Below are 18,319 nucleotides of genomic sequence, written 5' to 3' on the forward strand. Positions count from 1 at the left end.
GCATTACATGGGCTTGCTCCTACCTATCTTTCCGATTTGGTCCTGCTGTACATACCTACAAGTACGCTACGGTCACAAGATGCAGGCCTCCTAACTGTCCCTAGAATTTCTAAGCAAACAGCTGGAGGCAGGGCTTTCTCCTATAGAGCTCCATTTTTATGGAATGGTCTGCCTACCCATGTGAGAGACGCAGACTCGGTCTCAACCTTTAAGTCTTTACTGAAGACTCATCTCTTCAGAAGGTCCTATGATTGAGGTTAGTCTGGCCCAGGAGTGTGAAGGTGAACGGAAAGGCACTGGAGCAACGAACCGCTGTTGCTGTCTCTGCCTCTGCCTGGCCGGTTCCCTTCTCTCCACTGGGATTCTCTGCCTCTAACCCTATTACAGGGGCTGAGTCACTGGCTTACTGGTGCTCTTCCATGCCGTCCCTAGGAGGGGTGCGTCACTTGAGTGGGTTGAGTCACTGACGTGATCTTCCTGTCTTGGTTGGCGCCCCCCCCTTGGGTTGTGCTATGGCCGAGATCTTTGTGGGCTATACTCGGCCTTGTCTCAGGATGGTAAGTTGGTGGTTGAAGATATCCCTCTAGTGGTGTGGGGGCTGTGCTTTGGCAAAATGGGTGGGGTTATATCCTGCCTGTTTGGCCGTGTCCTGGGGTATTGTCGGATTGGGCCACAGTGTCTCACGACCCCTCCTGTCTCAGCCTCCAGTATTTATGCTGCAGTAGTTTGTGTCGGGGGGCTAGGGTCAGTCTGTTATATCAGGAGTATTTCTCCTGTCTTATCCGGTGTCCTGTGTGAATTTAAGTATGCTCTCTCTAATTCTCTCTTTCTTTCTTTCTCTCTCTCTCGGAGGACCTGAGCCCTAGGACCATGCCTCAGGACTATCTGGCCTGATGACTCCTTGCTGTCCCCAGTCCACCTGGTCGTGCTGCTGCTCCAGTTTCAACTGTTCTGCCTGCGGCTATGGAACCCTGACCTGTTCACCGGACGTGCTACCTGACCCAGACCTGCTGTTTTCAACTCTAGAGACAGCAGAAGCGGTAGAGATACTCTGAATGATCGGCTATGAAAAGCCAACTGACATTTACTCCTGAGGTGCTGACCTGATGCACCCTCGACAACCACTGTGATTATTATTATCTGACCCTGCTGGTCATCTATGAACATCTTGGCCATGTTCTGTTATCTCCACCCGGCACAGCCAGAAGAGGACTGGCCACCCCTCATAGCCTGGTTCCTCTCCAGTTTTCTTCTTAGGTTCTGGTCTTTCTAGGGAGTTTTTCCTAGCCACCGTGCTTCTACACTTGCATTGCTTGCTGTTTGGGGTTTTAGGCTGGGTTTCTGTACAGCACTTTGAGATATCAGCTGATGTAAGAAGGGCTTTGTAAATACATTTGATTTGATTTTGATTTGGCTACAGATTAAATAAATGAACTTCACAGGGAGAAGAAAGTGCACTGTGACCTTGATGCGCCATTCCAATAAATATCGAGGGTCTCATTCTGGGGACATGATGATCGATGCTGGACTAACATTTCACAAATACAAATATTCTCCCTCATATCCATAATAATCTCATGTAAACTAGCCTACCTACTGCGCCTATCTGCGATATGTTGGCTAGAGCGCACATTCCAAGACGAGTAGTTTTGCTACTTAATCAGTAGAGTTGAAAATGAGATGGAAATACAGTATATTGAACATACTTTTTTGAGGGGTAGGTTACATGAAAGCTTAAGCCCAAAGTACATTTTGTGTGCGCTGCTTCATCAAGCACGGATTTTGATTCGCATAAAGTTTGGTGGAATCACCACTGGTGGGAAAATGCTCATATTTTCTTTATGCGGAGTTTTGAATATTCACATGAACATCTGTCGCCAATTGGATGGAAACCTAGCATTCACATATGTTATTGCCAATAGAGTGGATGCTATCGAAATGCCACTTCTCACATGATGCTGAACATGGTCCAAGGAATGAATATCTTGATTATAAGGAAATTAGTTACCAGCCCAAGCTCTTTCTAACATTCACAACTTGTTTTGTATTTCTGTGATAGTTTTCTCAATATAAGTGCGGCATATAGGCTGCTAGAATGAGAACATATAGGTGTTTTTTCAGCATATGAGAAATGCTCTGTTTGCCATTACTTCAATCCCTTGTACCTTCCTCATTTATTATTTGTGATTGTTCAACATGGAATTGTAACAGATGTGATTAAATGGTGTCTACAAAGATTTTTACTGTATGGTAATTGATTGCAGGTCAGCATCACTACAGCCTGCAGTGTGTTTCTTTCATTCTCAACCTTTATGTTGCTTTTGTCACTAAGCATGTAAAGCATTGTTCAATCATGTGAAGGACAAAACACTCACTGTACAGAAAATGATTAGACTATACAGTAGCAGTCAAACGTTTAGACAGCTGCTCATTCCAGGGTTTTTCACAATTGTTTACATTTTAGAATAATAGTGAACACATCAAAACTATGAAATTGCACAATTGGAATCATGTAGTAAGCAAAAAAGTGTTAAACAAATCAAAATATATTTGAGATTCTTCAAAGTGGCCACCCTTTGCCTTGGTGACAGCTTTGCACACTCTTGGCATTCTCTCAACCAGCTTCACGTGGAAACCAATATTGAAACCTGGCACCATCCATACTGTAGCATCATGCTGTGGGGATGTTTTTTAGCGGCAGGGACTGGTAGAATAGTCAGGATATAGGGAAAGATGAACGGAGCAAAGTACAGAGAGATCCTTGATGAAAGCTTGAGAGGATCTGCAGAGAAGAATGGGAGAAACTCCCCGAATACAGGTGTATCACGCTTGTAGCGTCATACCCAAGAAGACTCGAGGCTGTAATCACTGCCAAAGGTGCTTCAACAAAGTATTGAGTAAAGGGTTTGAAAATATTTATGTAAATGTCATAGTTCAGTTTTTTTTTTTAAACAGTTTTTGCTTTGTGGGGTATTGTGTGTAGATGGATGAGAAAATACAATTGAATCCATTTAAGAATAAGGCTGTAAAGTAACAAAATGTGGAAAGAGTCAAGGTGTCTGAATACTTTCTATCAGGTATCAAGGTAAGACCCAGATGCAGACCGTGTCGAAGTAACACTGTTTATTACAACAACACGGGCAAAGATACAAGACGTCAGTCAGGGTCAGGTTAGGCAGAGGTCGGTAATCCAGAGGTGGGGCAAAGGTACAGACGGCAGGCAGGCTCAGGGTCAGGGGCTGGCAGAGTGGTCAGGCGGGTGGGTACAGGGACAGGCAAGGGTCAAAAACCAGGACGACGGGAAAAGAGACTGGGGGAAAGCAGGAGCAGACACAAAAATGCTGGCTTGCTTGACAAACAGAGAACACAGGAATAAGTCCCCAGGGGATAATCAGGAAGATGGGCGACACCTGGCGGGGGGTGGAGACAACCACAAGGACAGGTAAAACAGATCAGGGCATGACAGTACCCTCCCTCTAGGGACGCCACCTGGCGTCTTACACGGACGCATACTTGGTTGAGCGGGGTGTCGGCGTTGGAGTTCAGAGATGAGGCCTGGGTCCAGGATGTCCCTAGCGGAGACCCAGCACCTCTCCTCCGGACCATAACCCTTCCAGTCAACCAGGTACTGGAATCCCCTGCCCCAAGGTCGAACCTGGAAACAGGAGACAAAGGGCTGTGAGACATGGGTTTACATCTAGACAGAGAAAAGGTAGGAAAATACGGAGGGTACGGGGCAACAGAGAACGAACAGCAGAGGGGCTAATGATCTTGGAGCAGTGGGGAAAGGTCTCGGCTTCTGGGGGTGTAGCCACGGCACTATAGCAGCGTGCCAGCGCCTCAGGCTTGACCTTCTTGGATACCGGTCGGTGCTGCGGAAGTGAAGTGGCCCGGGCCTTACTGCACCCCTCCCGGAGGTCCTGGTACTCCGGGGCAATTTCCAATCCCCCAGAAAGACGTCCCAGGGCAGGCAGAGCTGACTTCAGGTAATGAGTGTGGCAGGACGGGCTCCAGCCCACGATGGTACCAGTAGCCCAATCAATGGAGGGATTGTGTTGCTGGAGCCAAAATAATCCCAATACCACGGGAACCTGCAGAGACTCAACTAGCAGGAATTGGATTGTCTCGCTGTGGTTCCCTGATACTCGTAGGTTGATGGGGGTGGTATGGTGGGTGACCTGGCCTAGAGAGCGGTTGAGTGGGGATGTCCAGCTCGGACGCCAGGGTAACATCCATAAGACTCATATCAGCCCCCCGAGTCGATGAGTATCTGGAGAGACTTGGACTGGTCGCCCCACAGCAGGGTGGCATGGAAAGGGGGGTGAGTAGGGGGAGAAGCAAAATTATCCTTAAGATCCACCAGAGTATTCATTCCTACCAATGAGCTAGATCTCTTGAAGGGGCAGGTAGACACATAATGACCGGCATTACTGCAATACAGACAACTCTGGGTGTTAAGTCTGCGTATGCGGCCGGCTGGAGACAGCCTAGCCCTGCCAAACTGCATCGGCTTGGGAAGAGGAAAATCGGCAGTCTTCGGAGGAGCTCGGGTTAGCTCGGATCCTCTCGGGAATGAAGATGCCAGGGACTTTCGGAGTTCATCGGATGCAAGGTGGGATCCTTGAGTGAGCGATTGGAACCGCAATCAGACCTCTTCTCCCTCCTACGTTCCCGTAGCCGACCATCGATCAGGATGGTTAAAGCGATGAGTGAGTTGAGATTCGTCAGTAGTTCCCGGGCTGCAAGCTCGTCCTTTACTTCCTCTGATAATCCATGCAGGAAAGTGTCGAACAGCGCTTTCAGGTTCCAGGCACCCTCCGCTGCTAGCGTGCGGAAATCCACCGCATAGTCTGCCACACTGAGGGAGTCCTACCAAAGCTGAAGTAACCGGACAACCTCTCTCCCGGACACCGGAGCCCCAAACTTTTCTCACTTCCGCCACTAATACCTCCAGACTGATGCAGACGGCAGATTGTTGCTCCCACACCGCCGTGGCCCAAGCGAGTAATAATATATGCTGTCTTTGAGTGGTCCGAGGGGATTCGAAGAAGACTGCAACTCGAAAACAGGGAGCACTGAGAGAGAAAGGACCGACTGGTTCTGGAATCTCCATCGTAGCGCTCCGGGGGAGGTAAGCAGGGTTCCCGGAAAACCGAGTGGTCAGGCGGACAGGTACAGGGTCAGGACAGGCAAGGGTCAAAAACCAGGAGGACGGGTAAAGAGAGACTGGGAAAAACCAGGAGCTGACACAAAAATGCTGGTTGGCTTGACAAACAAGACAAACTGGCAACACACAAACAGATAACACAGGAACAAGTACCCAGGGGATAATGGGGAAGATGTGTGACACCTGGCGGGGGGTGGAGACAAGCACAAGGATAGGTGAAACAGATCAGGGCGTGACACTTTCTGAATGCACTGTATATTGTTGCAAGTAGGATATTTAATGTATTTATGTTAGACATTTCACATGTAAGCCTGTGTAATTAGATTGTCAGGATGAATATTTATTTAAGCTCTAAATAGTCATCCACCCAAAACAGTAAACATGCATCGATAATAACCAATAATAGGTGACGACATCAACCATTTATGAGCATGTAGTGCATTTTGCTTAAAAAAAAGATTCTCCCACAATGCTTCGGTTCTGACGTCAATTTGCAGTTGGTGAGAAGCAACTGCAGACATTTCCCGTCGACTGCAGTCGAAAGTTCATGACCTTTGATCACATGGTTATTGTAAAGGTCATGCAGTCAACATGTTTTTAAATTGTTTTAATTTGACCTTTATTTAACCAGGTAGGCCAGTTGAAAACAAGTTCTCATTTACAACTGCGACCTGGCCAAGATAAAGCAAAGCTGTGCGACAAAAACAACAACACAGAGTTACACATGGGATAAACAAACGTACAGTGAATAACACAATCGAAAAATCTAAGTACAGTGTGTGCATATGTAGTACGATTAGGGTGGTAAGGCGAAATATAGGCCATAGAGGCGAAATAATTACAATTTAGCATTAACACTGGAGTGGTAGATGTGCAGATGATGATGTGCAAGTAGAGATATTGGGGTGCAAAAAATAAATACATAAATAACAATATGGGGATGAGGTAGTTGGGTGTGCTATTTACAGATGGGCTGTGTACAGGTACAGTGATCGGTAAGCTGCTCTGACAGGTGATGCTTAAAATTAGAGAGGGAGATATGTCTCCAGCTTCAGTGATTTTTGCAATTCGTTCCAGTCATTGCCAACAGAGAACTGGAAGGAAAGGCGGCCAAAGGAGGTGTTGGCTTTGGGGATGACCAGTGAAATATACCTGCTGGAGCGCGTGCTACGGGTGGGTGTTGCTATGGTGACCAGTGAGCTGAGATAAGGCGGAGCTTTACCTAGCAAAGACTTATAGATGACGTGGAGCCAGTGGGTTTGGCGACAAATATGTAGCCAGGGCCAGCCAACGAAAGCATACAGGTCGTAGTGGTGGGTAGTATATGTAGTCACAAGTCGGACAATTTTATACCCATAATGCAACACACTTTGAAAGGCGGTGACCAACGTCAATGTCTTGACAAAAGTGATCAACTCGAACGCGCCAATTGTGTATTGTATTGACAAGATAGTCAGTGATCGCTCAGACAAAGTTTCCACTAGTTACCACAGCCACAAAGAATTGGCTATATCATAAAAATTAATGAAAACAAAAATGTGCTTTTTATTCTAAATTTAAGTTTAGGGTTAGGGTTAAGGTTAAAGTTAGGGTTAAGGTTAGGTTTAAAATCACATTCTAAGAAGATAAATTATAGAAATAGGTGGTGTTCCTCAAAACGGGAATCCTGGAAGTTCCATGGCAGAAATCAGCTGAAGAGGGGTTGGAACCCAGTGTAAATCAGTGATGCCTCGCAACACGTCAAACCAATCAAATGCCTTGCTTGGGCGGAGCTCCAAAGGTGCTCACCAGATTAGTGCCGTAGGAGCAAACAATGTGTGAGGACTAAACATGCCAACAAAACAAGCACTGGTGACAAAACATTTTAAAACATTTGCAGCACACTGGTCTTCGCTACATTTCTCTGTTATTTCGAGATGAGCTGAAGCTGCAGCAAGAGGGGAGAAATTCTACAATGCTGGCCATATCAATATTTCTATTTCGATGTTTCTGAAGTGATTTTTGTCTGAAAAAGGCTAGCATGAGGGACAATAAGTAAATAGCCACAATGAGGTTTGTTTTGAGAAAAGTCAGCTAACCTTGTAAACTACCTAGGTATAACTAACTAGCTAGTTACTAGCTAGTTACATTTCTCTCACGATTATAAAGCCAACAAAATGTTAATAAAAACAGCTTATTATTGATCTTAAAGGTTAGCTGTGTTACCCCAGTTGCTAGCTTATCCAGGGTCAGTGATACACAGAGCAACGTCCGCTGCTAACAATCGGCCTGGGAGAGGACGTGTGTCTATATTGACCCCACGCACAGTGAGGAGGATGGTTAGAGTGGGCATGCAGAAAAGTACCTCATCCCCACTGTGAAGTATGGTGGTGAATCTTTAATATTGTGGGGCTGTTTTTCCTGGACAACTTGTTAGGATACATAGTATCATGGACTCCAAGTACCAGCAGATTTTAAATCAAATAAACTGGGCCTTGGTTGGATCTTCCAGCAGGACAATGAACTTAAGCACACCTCAAATTCAACACAAAAATGGTTCACTGACCATAGAATCAAGGTTTTGCCATGGCCATTCCAGTCCCCTGGCCTAAACCCCATAGAAACCTGTGGGATGAGCTGAAGAGGAGAGTCCACAAGCGTGGACCTCGGAATCTGAAGGATCTGGAGAGATTCTGTATGGAGGAATGGTCTCAGATCCCTTGTCATGTTTTATCCAACCTCATTACACATTATAGGGGAAGACTCAGAGCTGATATCCTGGCAAAGGGAGATTGCACAAAGTATAGAATGAAGGGGGGCCAATAATTGTGGCACACATATTTGAGAAAAATATTTGTTTTATGTTAACAATGTATTTTTTATTTAAATTATTTTACTTTAATTAAAAGTTAGATTTTTGTGAATATTTTGAATGAAAGACCAAGAGAATAAACAATAAATACACATACAAGGGTGCCAATATTAGTGGAGGGCACTTTATATACAAAGTATGTAGATACCGCTTCAACTTAGTGGATTTGGCTATTTCAGTCACACCTGTTGCTGACAGGTGTATAAAATCCAGCACACAGCCATGCAATCTCCATAGACAAAGATTAGTAGTAGAATGGGCTTACTTAAGAGCGCAGTGACTTTCAACGTGGCACCGTCATAGGATGCCAACTTTCCAACAAGTCAGTTCGTCAAAGTTCTGCCCTGCTAGAGCTGTCCCAATCAACTGTTATTGTGAAGTGGAAACTTCTAGAAGCAAAAACGGCAAAGTGGTAGGCCACACAAGCTCACAGAACGGGACCGCCGAGTGCTCAAACACACAGCGCGTAAAAATCGTCTGTCCACGGTTGCAACACTACCGAGTACCACACTGCATCTGGAAGCAACTTCAGCACAATAACTGTTCGTCGGGAGCGTCATTAAATGGGTTTCCATGGCCGAGCAGCTGCACACAAGCCTAAGATTACCATGCACAATGCCAAGTGTCGGCTGGAGCAGTGGCACAGAGGTCTAAGGCACTGCATCTCAGTACAAGAGGCGTCACTGCAGTCCCTGGCTTGAATCCAGGCTGCATAACATCCGGCCGTGATTGGGAGTCCCATAGGGCGGCGCACAATTGGCCCAGCGTCGTCCGGGTTTGGCAGGGGTAGGCCATCATTGTAAATAAGAATTTGTTCTTAACTGAGTAGCCTAGTTAAATAAAGGTTAAATAAATGAAAAAAAATTTAAAGCTTGCAGCCATTGGACTCTGGAGCAGTGGAAACATGTTCTCTGGAGTGATGAATCACGTTTCCCCATCCGGTAGTCCAATGGACGAGTCTGGATTTGGTGGATGCCAGGAGAACGCTACCTGCCTGAATGCATAGTGCCAACTGTGCACTAGTCAAGTATTGACATAGTGTAACAAGCGGTCAATGGTGATTTTGAATAGGCAAACAGTAAATGTGTCAGTTTTCAATCGTAAAGGGTTTATGTAGGAAATGAAAAGGGATCAGGACCAATTCAGTAGTGACAACACTACCCACACAAATGGCAGTATAAATTCAATAGAGATTGAGTAGGCATACAGCAGTAAGGTGTAGGCATTACGTAGTAATTCAATAGTGAACATGTAGGAATTTTGTTGGTATGTGAAGGTTTTAAGTCAGGCCTGGGCAACTCCAGGCCTCAGGGGCTTGATTGGTGACTTTTTCCCCAGCCCCAGCTAACACACCTGTCTCCAATAATCATCTAATCATGATCTTCAGTTAAAAATGCAATTAGTTTAAATCACCAGTAGGTTTGTATAGATCTTGTATAGTAGTGATTAAGTAGTACTCTTTCATGAGGACGGGCGTTAGGAATAAATAACATTAGTGAAGGAACTCGCACTAATGCCCTGGATCAGAGCTAGGGCAGGCACAGCTCTGCATGCTACTCATCAATAGAAGTGATGCTGCATGACTGACATGTTACTTCTTCCAACATCAACTCAAGACAACGGCTCCTTGTCAAGAATGAGAAAGTAACTGAAGTAGTTCAACAGAACATATGTACGGCAAATGTGTTTGGCACCATTCCTTTCCTAACTCTTCCATTTGAGTGTCAGCAAAATAACCTGCTACTGAATTCTTTCCCACGAATGCAAGAATGTAGGCCTTTAGGCTACCAGTGTTTGTGCTACTGCGATCATCAGCCGTCAACCGTATCATTGTCCTCTTATAATGGAAAAAACAAAGCAGTCGCCATAGAATCATTACAAAATCAGTTTTATTATAGGGTGTAAAAAAGGAACATGAAATCAATTAGAATGTTGGTTGAACCATTATAAATGCCCACACAGCTTCAGGCGAGTGTGACTATATGTACAATAAGAAAAAGTGATGCAATTTGTGCACTTTACTGCATGCAACCATCCATTCCTCCCTTCATCCCTCACTATTAATCATATTTTCACATACAGTGGCAAGAAAAAGTATGTGAACCCTTTGGAATGACCTGGATTTCTGCAAAATTGGTCATCAAATTGGATCTGATCTTCATCTAAGTCACAACAATAGACAAACACTATCTGCTTAAATGAATAACACACAAATTATTGTATTTTTCTTGTCTATATTGAATACATAATTTAAACATTCACAGTGTAGGTTGGAAAAAGTATGTGAACCCCTAGGCTAATGACTTCTCCAAAAGCTAATTGGAGTCAGGAGTCAGCTAACCTGGAGTTCAATCAATATGACGAGATTGGAGATGTTGGTTAGAGCTGCCTTGCCCTATAAAAAAACGCACAAAATTTGAGTTTGTTATTCACAAGAAGCATTGCCTGTGAACCATGCCTCGAACAAAAGAGATCTCAGAAGACCTACGATTAAGAATTGTTCACTTGCATAAAGCTGGAAAGGGTTACAAAAGTATCTCTAAAAGACTTGATGTTCATCAGTCCACGGTAAGACATTGTTGAAAAAAGTTCAACACTATTGTTACTCTCCCTAGGAGTTGCCGTCCTGCAAAGAGCACAGCGCAGAATGCTCAATGAGGTTAAGAAGAATCGTAGTGTCAGCTAAAGACTTACAGAACACCACTTAAAAACACCACGGAAGAAGCCATTACTGTCCTAAAAAACCATTGCTGCACGTCTGAAGTTTGCAAAAGTGCACCTGTATGTTCCACAGCGCTACAGGCAAAATATTCTGTGGACAGATTAAACTACAGTTGAGTTGTTTGGAAGGAACACACAACACTATGTGTGGAGAAAAAAAAGGCACAGCACACCAACATCAAAACCTCATCCCAACTGTAAAGAATGGTGGAGGGAGCATCATGGTTTGGAGCTGCTTTGCTGCCTCAGGGCCTGGACAGCTTGCTATCATTGACGGAAAAATGAATTCCCAAGTTTAGCCTAACATTCTTCTGCAAAATGTCTTGATATCTGTCCGCCAATTGAAGCTCAGCAGAAGTTGGGTGATGCAACAGGACAACGACCCAAAACACAGAAGTAAATCAACAACAGAATGGCTTCTGGGGTGGCCCAGTCATTGTCCTGACCTCAACCCGATTTAGATGCTGTGGCATGACCTCAAGAGAGCAGTTCATACCAGACATCCTAAGAATATTGCTGAACTGAAACAGTTTTGTAAAGAGGAATGGTCCAAAATTCCTCCTGACCGTTGTGCAGGTCTGATCCGCAACTACAGAAAACGTTTGGTTGAGGTTATTGTTGCCAAAGGAAGGTCAACCAGTTATTAACCAAGGGTTCACATACTTTTTACACGCTGGTCTGTGAATGTTTACACGGTGTGTTCAATAAATACATGAAAATGCATAATTGTTTTTGTGTTATTAGTTTAAGCACACTGTATTTGTCTATTGTTGTGACATAGAAGAAGATCAAATTTTATGACCAATTCATGCAGAAATCCAGGTATTTCCAAAGGGTTCACCTACTTTTTCTTGCGACTGTAATATCCCCCGTTTTCTGACAATTCCTTTGCTACTCCAGAAGCTAGTTTCCACACCTGCACCAAAAGTCCTCGCTCCCAGGCACCTAGTCTCTGTCCAATCAGAAGTAGAGGTCTCTGTTATTACCATCAGATGGCTGTCTTACCCCACTCAGCCAATTACAAGCCAGTGTCTGTGTCAAACGGCACCCTTTTCCTTATATAGCACACTACTTTTGACCAGAGCCTTATGGGCCCTGGTCAACAGTAGTGCACTATAAAGGGAATTGTTTGCCATTTGGGACACACCCAGAGTCTCAGTGCGGGGACTGTGTGCTGGCGCCGGGGGAGTCTGAGCAATCCATCTTCATCCCGGCTTCCAGCAAGATGGGGGAGGCGGAAGAGGGAGGGAGCACGCCACTCTTACTTTCCAGAGAGGAGGACGAGGGGAGGGACACCACAATGTACTTCTGGAGGGGTCGCGACCCCCCCAGGCCGCCGGCCCCTCCAGACTCCAGCTTGACCAGAGGCTGCAGCGTGGAGGTAGCGCTGGCGACCGTGCTGGTCACTGAGGAGGAAGTCCGAGTGATCACCTGAAGTAAAGGAGAGGGGAATATTACATTACACATCACCACTACTAGGGCATCTAGATAATGACTTTTTTTTGGAGAAACTTAAATGTTTATTTACGACCACACCTTATACAGCACCAGTCAAAGATTTTGGACACACCTCATTCCAGGATTTTTTTATATAATTGTAGAATAATAGTGAACACATCAAAACTATGAAATAGCATGGAATCATGTAGCAACCAAAAAAAGTGTTAAACAAATCAAAATAGATTTTAGATTCTTCAAAGTAGCCACCCTTCCCTTGATGACAGCTTGGTATTCTCTCAACCAGCTTCATGAGGTAGTCACCTGGAATGCTTTTCCAACAGTCTTGAAGGACTTCCCACATATGCTGAGCACTTGTTGGCTGCTTTTCCTTCACTCTGCGGTCCAACTCATCCCAAACCATCTCAATTCAGTTGAGGTCGAGTGACTGTGGAGGCCAGGTCATCTGATGCAGCACTTCATCACACTCCTTCTTGGTCAAATAGCCTTTACACAGCCTGGAGGTATGTTGGGTCATTGTCCTGTTGAAAAACAAATGATAGTGGGACTAAGCGCAAACCAGATGGGATAGCGTATCGCTGCAGAATGCTGTGGTAGCCATGCTGGTTGAATTCTAAATAAATCACAGACAGTGTCACCAGCAAAGCACAATCCCACCTCCTCCTCCATGCTTCACGGTGGGAACAACACATGCTGAGATAAACCGTTCCCCTACTCCGCATCTCACAAAGACACGGCAGTTGGAACCAAAAATCTCAAATTTGGACTCATCAGACCAAAGGACAGATTTCCACCGGTCTAATGTCCATTGCTCATGTTTCTTGGCCCAAGCAAGTATCTTCTTATTACTGGTGTCCTTTAGTAGTGGTTTCTTTGCAGCAAATCAACCATAATGGCCTGATTCACACAGTCTCCTCTGAACAGTTGAAGTTAAGATGTGCCTGTTACTTGAACTCTGTTTAAGCATTTATTTGGGCTGCAATTTCTGAGGCTGATAACTCTAATAAACGTATCCTCTGCAGCAGAGGTAACTCTGGGTCTCCCTTTCCTGTGGCGGTCCTCGTGAGAGCCAGTTTCATCATAGCGACTGCGCTTGAAGAAAGTTTCAAAGTTCTTGAAATTTTCCGGATTGACTGACCTTCATGTTTTATAGTAATGACGGACTGTAATTTCTCTTTGTTTATTTGAGTTGTTCTTGCCATAATATGGACTTGGTCTTTTACCAAATAGGGCTATCTTCTGTATACCACCCCTACCTTGTCATAACACAATTGATTGGCTCAAACTCAATAAGAAGGAAAGAAATTAACTTAACAAAGCACACCTGTTAATTGAAATGCATTCCAGGTGACTACCTCATGAAGCTGGTTGAGAGAATGCCATTAGTGTGCTAACCTGTCATCAAGGCAAAGGGTGGCTACTTTGAAGAATCTCAAATATAAAATATGTTGATTTGTTTAACACTTTTTTGGTTACTACATGATTCCATATGTGTTAGTTCATAGGTTTGATGTCTTCACTATTATTCTACAATATAGAAAATATTAAAAATAAAAAGCCTTGAATGAGTAGGTGTGTCCAAACTTTTGACTGGTACTATATGTGAATCTAGGAGGACAGAGTGAATACTATTTATGCTCTTAAATACAATAGTCTTTGTTACTATTTCAAAGAAAACAAAAACAACAAAACTGCCGTCCACAGTACCTGCTGGGTGGAAGATGCCCCTGAGCTGGTTGCCATGACGATGTACTTGGTTGCCGGGGGCGATGGCTGTGTTGGGGTGCCTGGTCGGGTGGACATGAGGGTGAGGGAGCTGGGTACCTTGATGATGCTGGGGGTACGGGACCCCCCTGACCCTCCTATTCCGCTCTGAGACACAGTTAGGGTGGTCCGAGGCTGCAACACAGAAACAGATACAGTAGAACTTCAGATTGGGTTTTGTTATGTTACTTTACACTAACAGGATGAAGTTGCTGATATTGCCAGTCAATATCAGCATTGAAGTCAATTCCAACTTTGTTTTTCAATGAAGAGAATTGGAATTTAAGTTTACTTCTTGAACTGACTGAATTTACATATTTTTTTATACCGACATTTACATAAAATGTCATGTTTACCTAACACTAAGCCGGGTCAATAGATATTTGACGTCCATGTGCCCTACCTGTGTGATGGTAAGTGTGGTTCTGTTGACCTGCTGGGCCTGTAGTGCTGCCTGGGCCCTGGCCTTGACCACATGAGAACACAGCATGGGCCCAAGGTAACCGTAGTCTGCCCGGTACTGCTCCACGTTGTCAGGCAGGGGACGGGTTTTAGCGATGACGCTGGCACAGTGTTTCTGAGAGAGAAGAGGATATTAGTCAAGTATCTCTCACAGATGGGTATGTGACTTTAAAAAAGGCCAGTTTCCCGGACACAGATTAAGAAGCATGTCCAGAACTAGGTTTCCTCTGTGTCTGGGAAACTGGCCTAAATGTACTGTATGAAGAAGTGTCTATAATACTGTATGTGGTCTATGGTCTTATTTGTGTTAACAATCAGGTACATGGAGAATAAAACAAACATGTTCAATCATAAAGAGGCATTGAGTATTACAATTTGAGTTATCAATAATGAGTAGAGAACAATACGTTTGGCTCCTCACCAGTAAAAGGCTTTGGACGTGGTCTGCTCCTATCTTATCAATGTTGGAGACAACAGGTCCATCAGACACTGCTTTGATACGAGCTCCTTCTACAGTGAGCCTGGGCAGGATCAACGTCTTGATCACCTGGAGAGAGTGAGAAGAGGGAGGTAGATAGAAAGAGAGGGGAACATAAAATTCGACATACCATTTTGTGAATTATTGGTTGGTGAGCGGATCCCAGACCTCACAACCATAAAGGGCAATGGGTTCTATAACTGATTAGGATCTGGCTAAAAATACTTGAATCAGTTGTAGAACCCACTGCCTTTTATGGTTGTGAGGTCTGGGATCCGCACACCAACCAAGAATTCACAAAATGGGACAAACACCAAATTGAGACTTTGCATGCAGAATTCTGTAAAAATATCCTCTGTGTACAATGTAAAACACCAAATAATGCATGCAGAGCAGAATTAGGCAGATACCCGCTAATTATCAAAATCCAGAAAAGAGCCGTTAAATTCTATAACCACCTAAAACGACGCGATTCCCAAACCTTACATAACAAAGCCATCACCTACAGAGATGAACCCGGAGAAGAGTCCCCTAAGCAAGCTGGTCCTGCGGCTCTGTTCACAAACACAAACAGACCCCACAGAGTCCCAGGACAGCAACACAATTAGACCTAACCAAATCATGAGAAAACAAAAAGATAATTACTTGACACATTGGAAAGAATTTACCAAAAAACAGAGCAAACTGGAATGCTATTTGGTTCTAAATAGAGAGTACACATTGGCAGGATACCTGACCACTGTGACTGACCCAAACTTAAGGAAAGCTTTGACTATGTACAGACTCAGCGAGCATAGCCTTGCTATTGAGAGAGGCCGCCGTAGGCAGACCTGGCTCTCAAGAGAAGACAGGCTATGTGCACACTGCCCACAAAATGAGGTGGAAACTGAGCTGCACTTCCTAACCTTTGCCAAATGTATGACCATATTCGAGAAACATATTTCCCTCAGATTACAAAGACCCACAAAGAATTAAAAAATAAATCCAATTTGGGTGAAATATGGGGCGGTAGGGTAGCCTAGTGGTTCGAGCGTTGGGCCAGTAACCGAAAGGTTGTCAGCTCGGGATTCGATCTAGCAAGGTAAAAATCTGTTGTTCTGCCCCTGAACAAGGCAGTTAACCCACTCTTCCTCGGCCATCATTGTAAATAAGAATTTGTTCGTAACTGACTTGCCTAGTTAAATGAAGGTTAAATAAAAAAATACCACAGCAGCAAGATTTCTGACCTGTTGCCACAAGAAAAGGGCAACCAGTGAAGAACATGTTTATTTATTTACTTTAACTATTTGCACATCGTTACAACAGTGTATGTAGCCACAATATGACATTTGTAATGTTTACTGTCCAATGGCGGCGAGCTTTACACCACTCCAGCCGACGCTTGTCATTGCGCATGGTGGTCTTAGGCTTGTGTGTGGCTGCTTGGCCATGGAAACCCATTTCAGGAAGCTCCCGACTAACAGTTCTTGTGCTGACGTTGCTTCCAGAGGTAGTTTGGAACTCGGTAGTGAGTGTTGCAACCGAGGAAAGACGATTTTATCGTGTTACACACTTCAGCATTCGGTGGTCCCGTTCTGTGAGCTTGTGTGGCCTACCACTTCGCGACTGAGCCATTGTTTCTCCTAGATGTTTCCACTTCACAATAACAGCACTTACAGTTGACCAGGGCAGCTCTAGCAGGGCAGAAATTTGACAAGCTGACTTGTTGGAAAGGTGGCCTCCTATGACGGTGCCACGTTGAAAGTCACTGAGCTCTTAAGTAATGCCATTCAACTGCCAATGTCTATCTATGGAGATTGCATGGCTGTGGGCTCGATTTTATACACCCGTCAGGCTGAAATAGACAAATCCGGTAATTTGAAAGGGTGTCTACATACTTTTGCATGTTTCCCATGCCAATAAGGCACTTTGAATTGAAGAGAGAGAAAGAGAGAGAACACACTATGGGGTGAGAACATTTCTTCAAGTGTGCAAGAGACAAAAGGCACAACTCACGTCAGGTCCTAGTTCAGACAGTCCAGCGATACAGCCGTAGCGTGTCGTCCACTGAGTCTTGTCATCCAACCAGCTCTGAGAGAAAGAGATGGAAGGTGATGTTCATGGCTAATAATAATACCACCACTTATTGTCTCAATCCCAGTATTATATGTTTAATGAAATGGTGTTCATTTCTTTTTTTTTTCAAAAGTCACACACACACACCCTTATAAGTAGAAGTTGATCAATCGGATGCACCTCCACATACCTTGGTGAAGGTCTTGGTGATGCGTGACTGGATGTTGTTGGTGGTGGTGCTGAAGGTCTTACAGCTCTGGGCCATCAGACGGGCAGCGAAGTCCCTCAGAGCCCAGTGGTTGTCCACGTCAGGCCGCAAACACAGCTGCTTACTCACTATACACGTCACCACCGCTGGGATCAACTCGTGCAGCTAGACCACGACCAGGGAACCAAGAGAGGGACACATTAATGTGTTATGATCAGCACTGAGTTGAGAACTGTCTGTATTGAAATACTCTATAAAGTGTATTATGATTATATGATTATATATGATTAATTAGGATGATATTAGGATTTGGTTTTCAGTTTGTGTGTAATATTGATCTGCGTCATAGTTCGGTTTAATGCGTTTTGATTTCATTTTCAGTTGACTTTGTATGATTTTTAGCTGTGTTAGAATTTGACAGAATCGGAGTCATGGCGGCGGCTCTCACATATTTCTCTAGGTAGAGCGTGGGGTTGTCCATGAGGGCCTTGACCATCCTCATCAGGTAGATGAGCAGGGCCAGGTTGTTCTGCACCACGTTCACACGGACCTACGGGACAAGAGAAAGACGTAAGAGAAAAACTAGTTAGAGGTCACGGGGTCATGATCCCGACTGCACCGAGACACCTCAGCATCACCAGGATTGTATTCATTAGATACCAAGCAGAATAAAGACGTATTGAAACAAGGAGGCACTAGTTGGTAACAATATTTGAGGTTTTTGTTGAAAAGAATGTATTGAATGTAATGTAACCTTTTATATTGCGTGCCCTAATGAACACAACCCAGCAGAACAGGATATAGGAGGGTAGATGGCAGGTGAGAGCAGGGCTAAATAAAACATTCTCACTGATAACTTAAAGTTAGGAGCACCAGAAAATGTTTTTTTGACTGAGATAAAGCCTATATAAATTCCAGCTACTTTTGAAGCACATGTTGTGCTCTAGAAACTAATATGTAACACTTAAGACACGTTTATTATAAATAAATAAAAAGTCATTTGTGAAATATTAGGTTTCTACATTTTCCTATTGGGATGCATTACATTGAAAATTGTACACTGTCTCTTTAAAAATGTCAGGTTTGTGATGATGAAATGCAAGAGATCGGTCATTCATTGCTACGATCATTATTGATGCAATCCCCTCTGGACTT

The 18,319-nt window shown here is 44.2% G+C and overlaps 1 protein-coding gene across 2 annotated transcripts in view; it reads right to left on the reverse strand.

Annotated features, from left to right (window-relative positions):
* Positions 1–11,351: 11,351 nt before the first annotated feature.
* Positions 11,352–18,319, reverse strand: part of LOC120057398 (transcription initiation factor TFIID subunit 6-like) — a 50,983-nt gene continuing 44,015 nt past the window's right edge. For both annotated transcript variants that reach the window (XM_039006007.1, XM_039006008.1), the window contains exons 9-15: positions 17,613–17,714; positions 17,147–17,329; positions 16,897–16,971; positions 14,845–14,970; positions 14,365–14,538; positions 13,905–14,096; positions 11,352–12,170 (exon numbers count right to left, since the gene is read on the reverse strand). In XM_039006007.1, the coding sequence (XP_038861935.1) occupies positions 11,895–12,170; positions 13,905–14,096; positions 14,365–14,538; positions 14,845–14,970; positions 16,897–16,971; positions 17,147–17,329; positions 17,613–17,714 (1,128 nt within the window). In that variant the 3' untranslated portion in view covers positions 11,352–11,894. The remainder of the gene's footprint in view (positions 12,171–13,904; positions 14,097–14,364; positions 14,539–14,844; positions 14,971–16,896; positions 16,972–17,146; positions 17,330–17,612; positions 17,715–18,319) is intronic.

The sequence above is a fragment of the Salvelinus namaycush genome, chromosome 12 (assembly GCF_016432855.1).
Source record: "Salvelinus namaycush isolate Seneca chromosome 12, SaNama_1.0, whole genome shotgun sequence".
NCBI classification, from domain to species: Eukaryota; Metazoa; Chordata; class Actinopteri; order Salmoniformes; family Salmonidae; genus Salvelinus; species Salvelinus namaycush.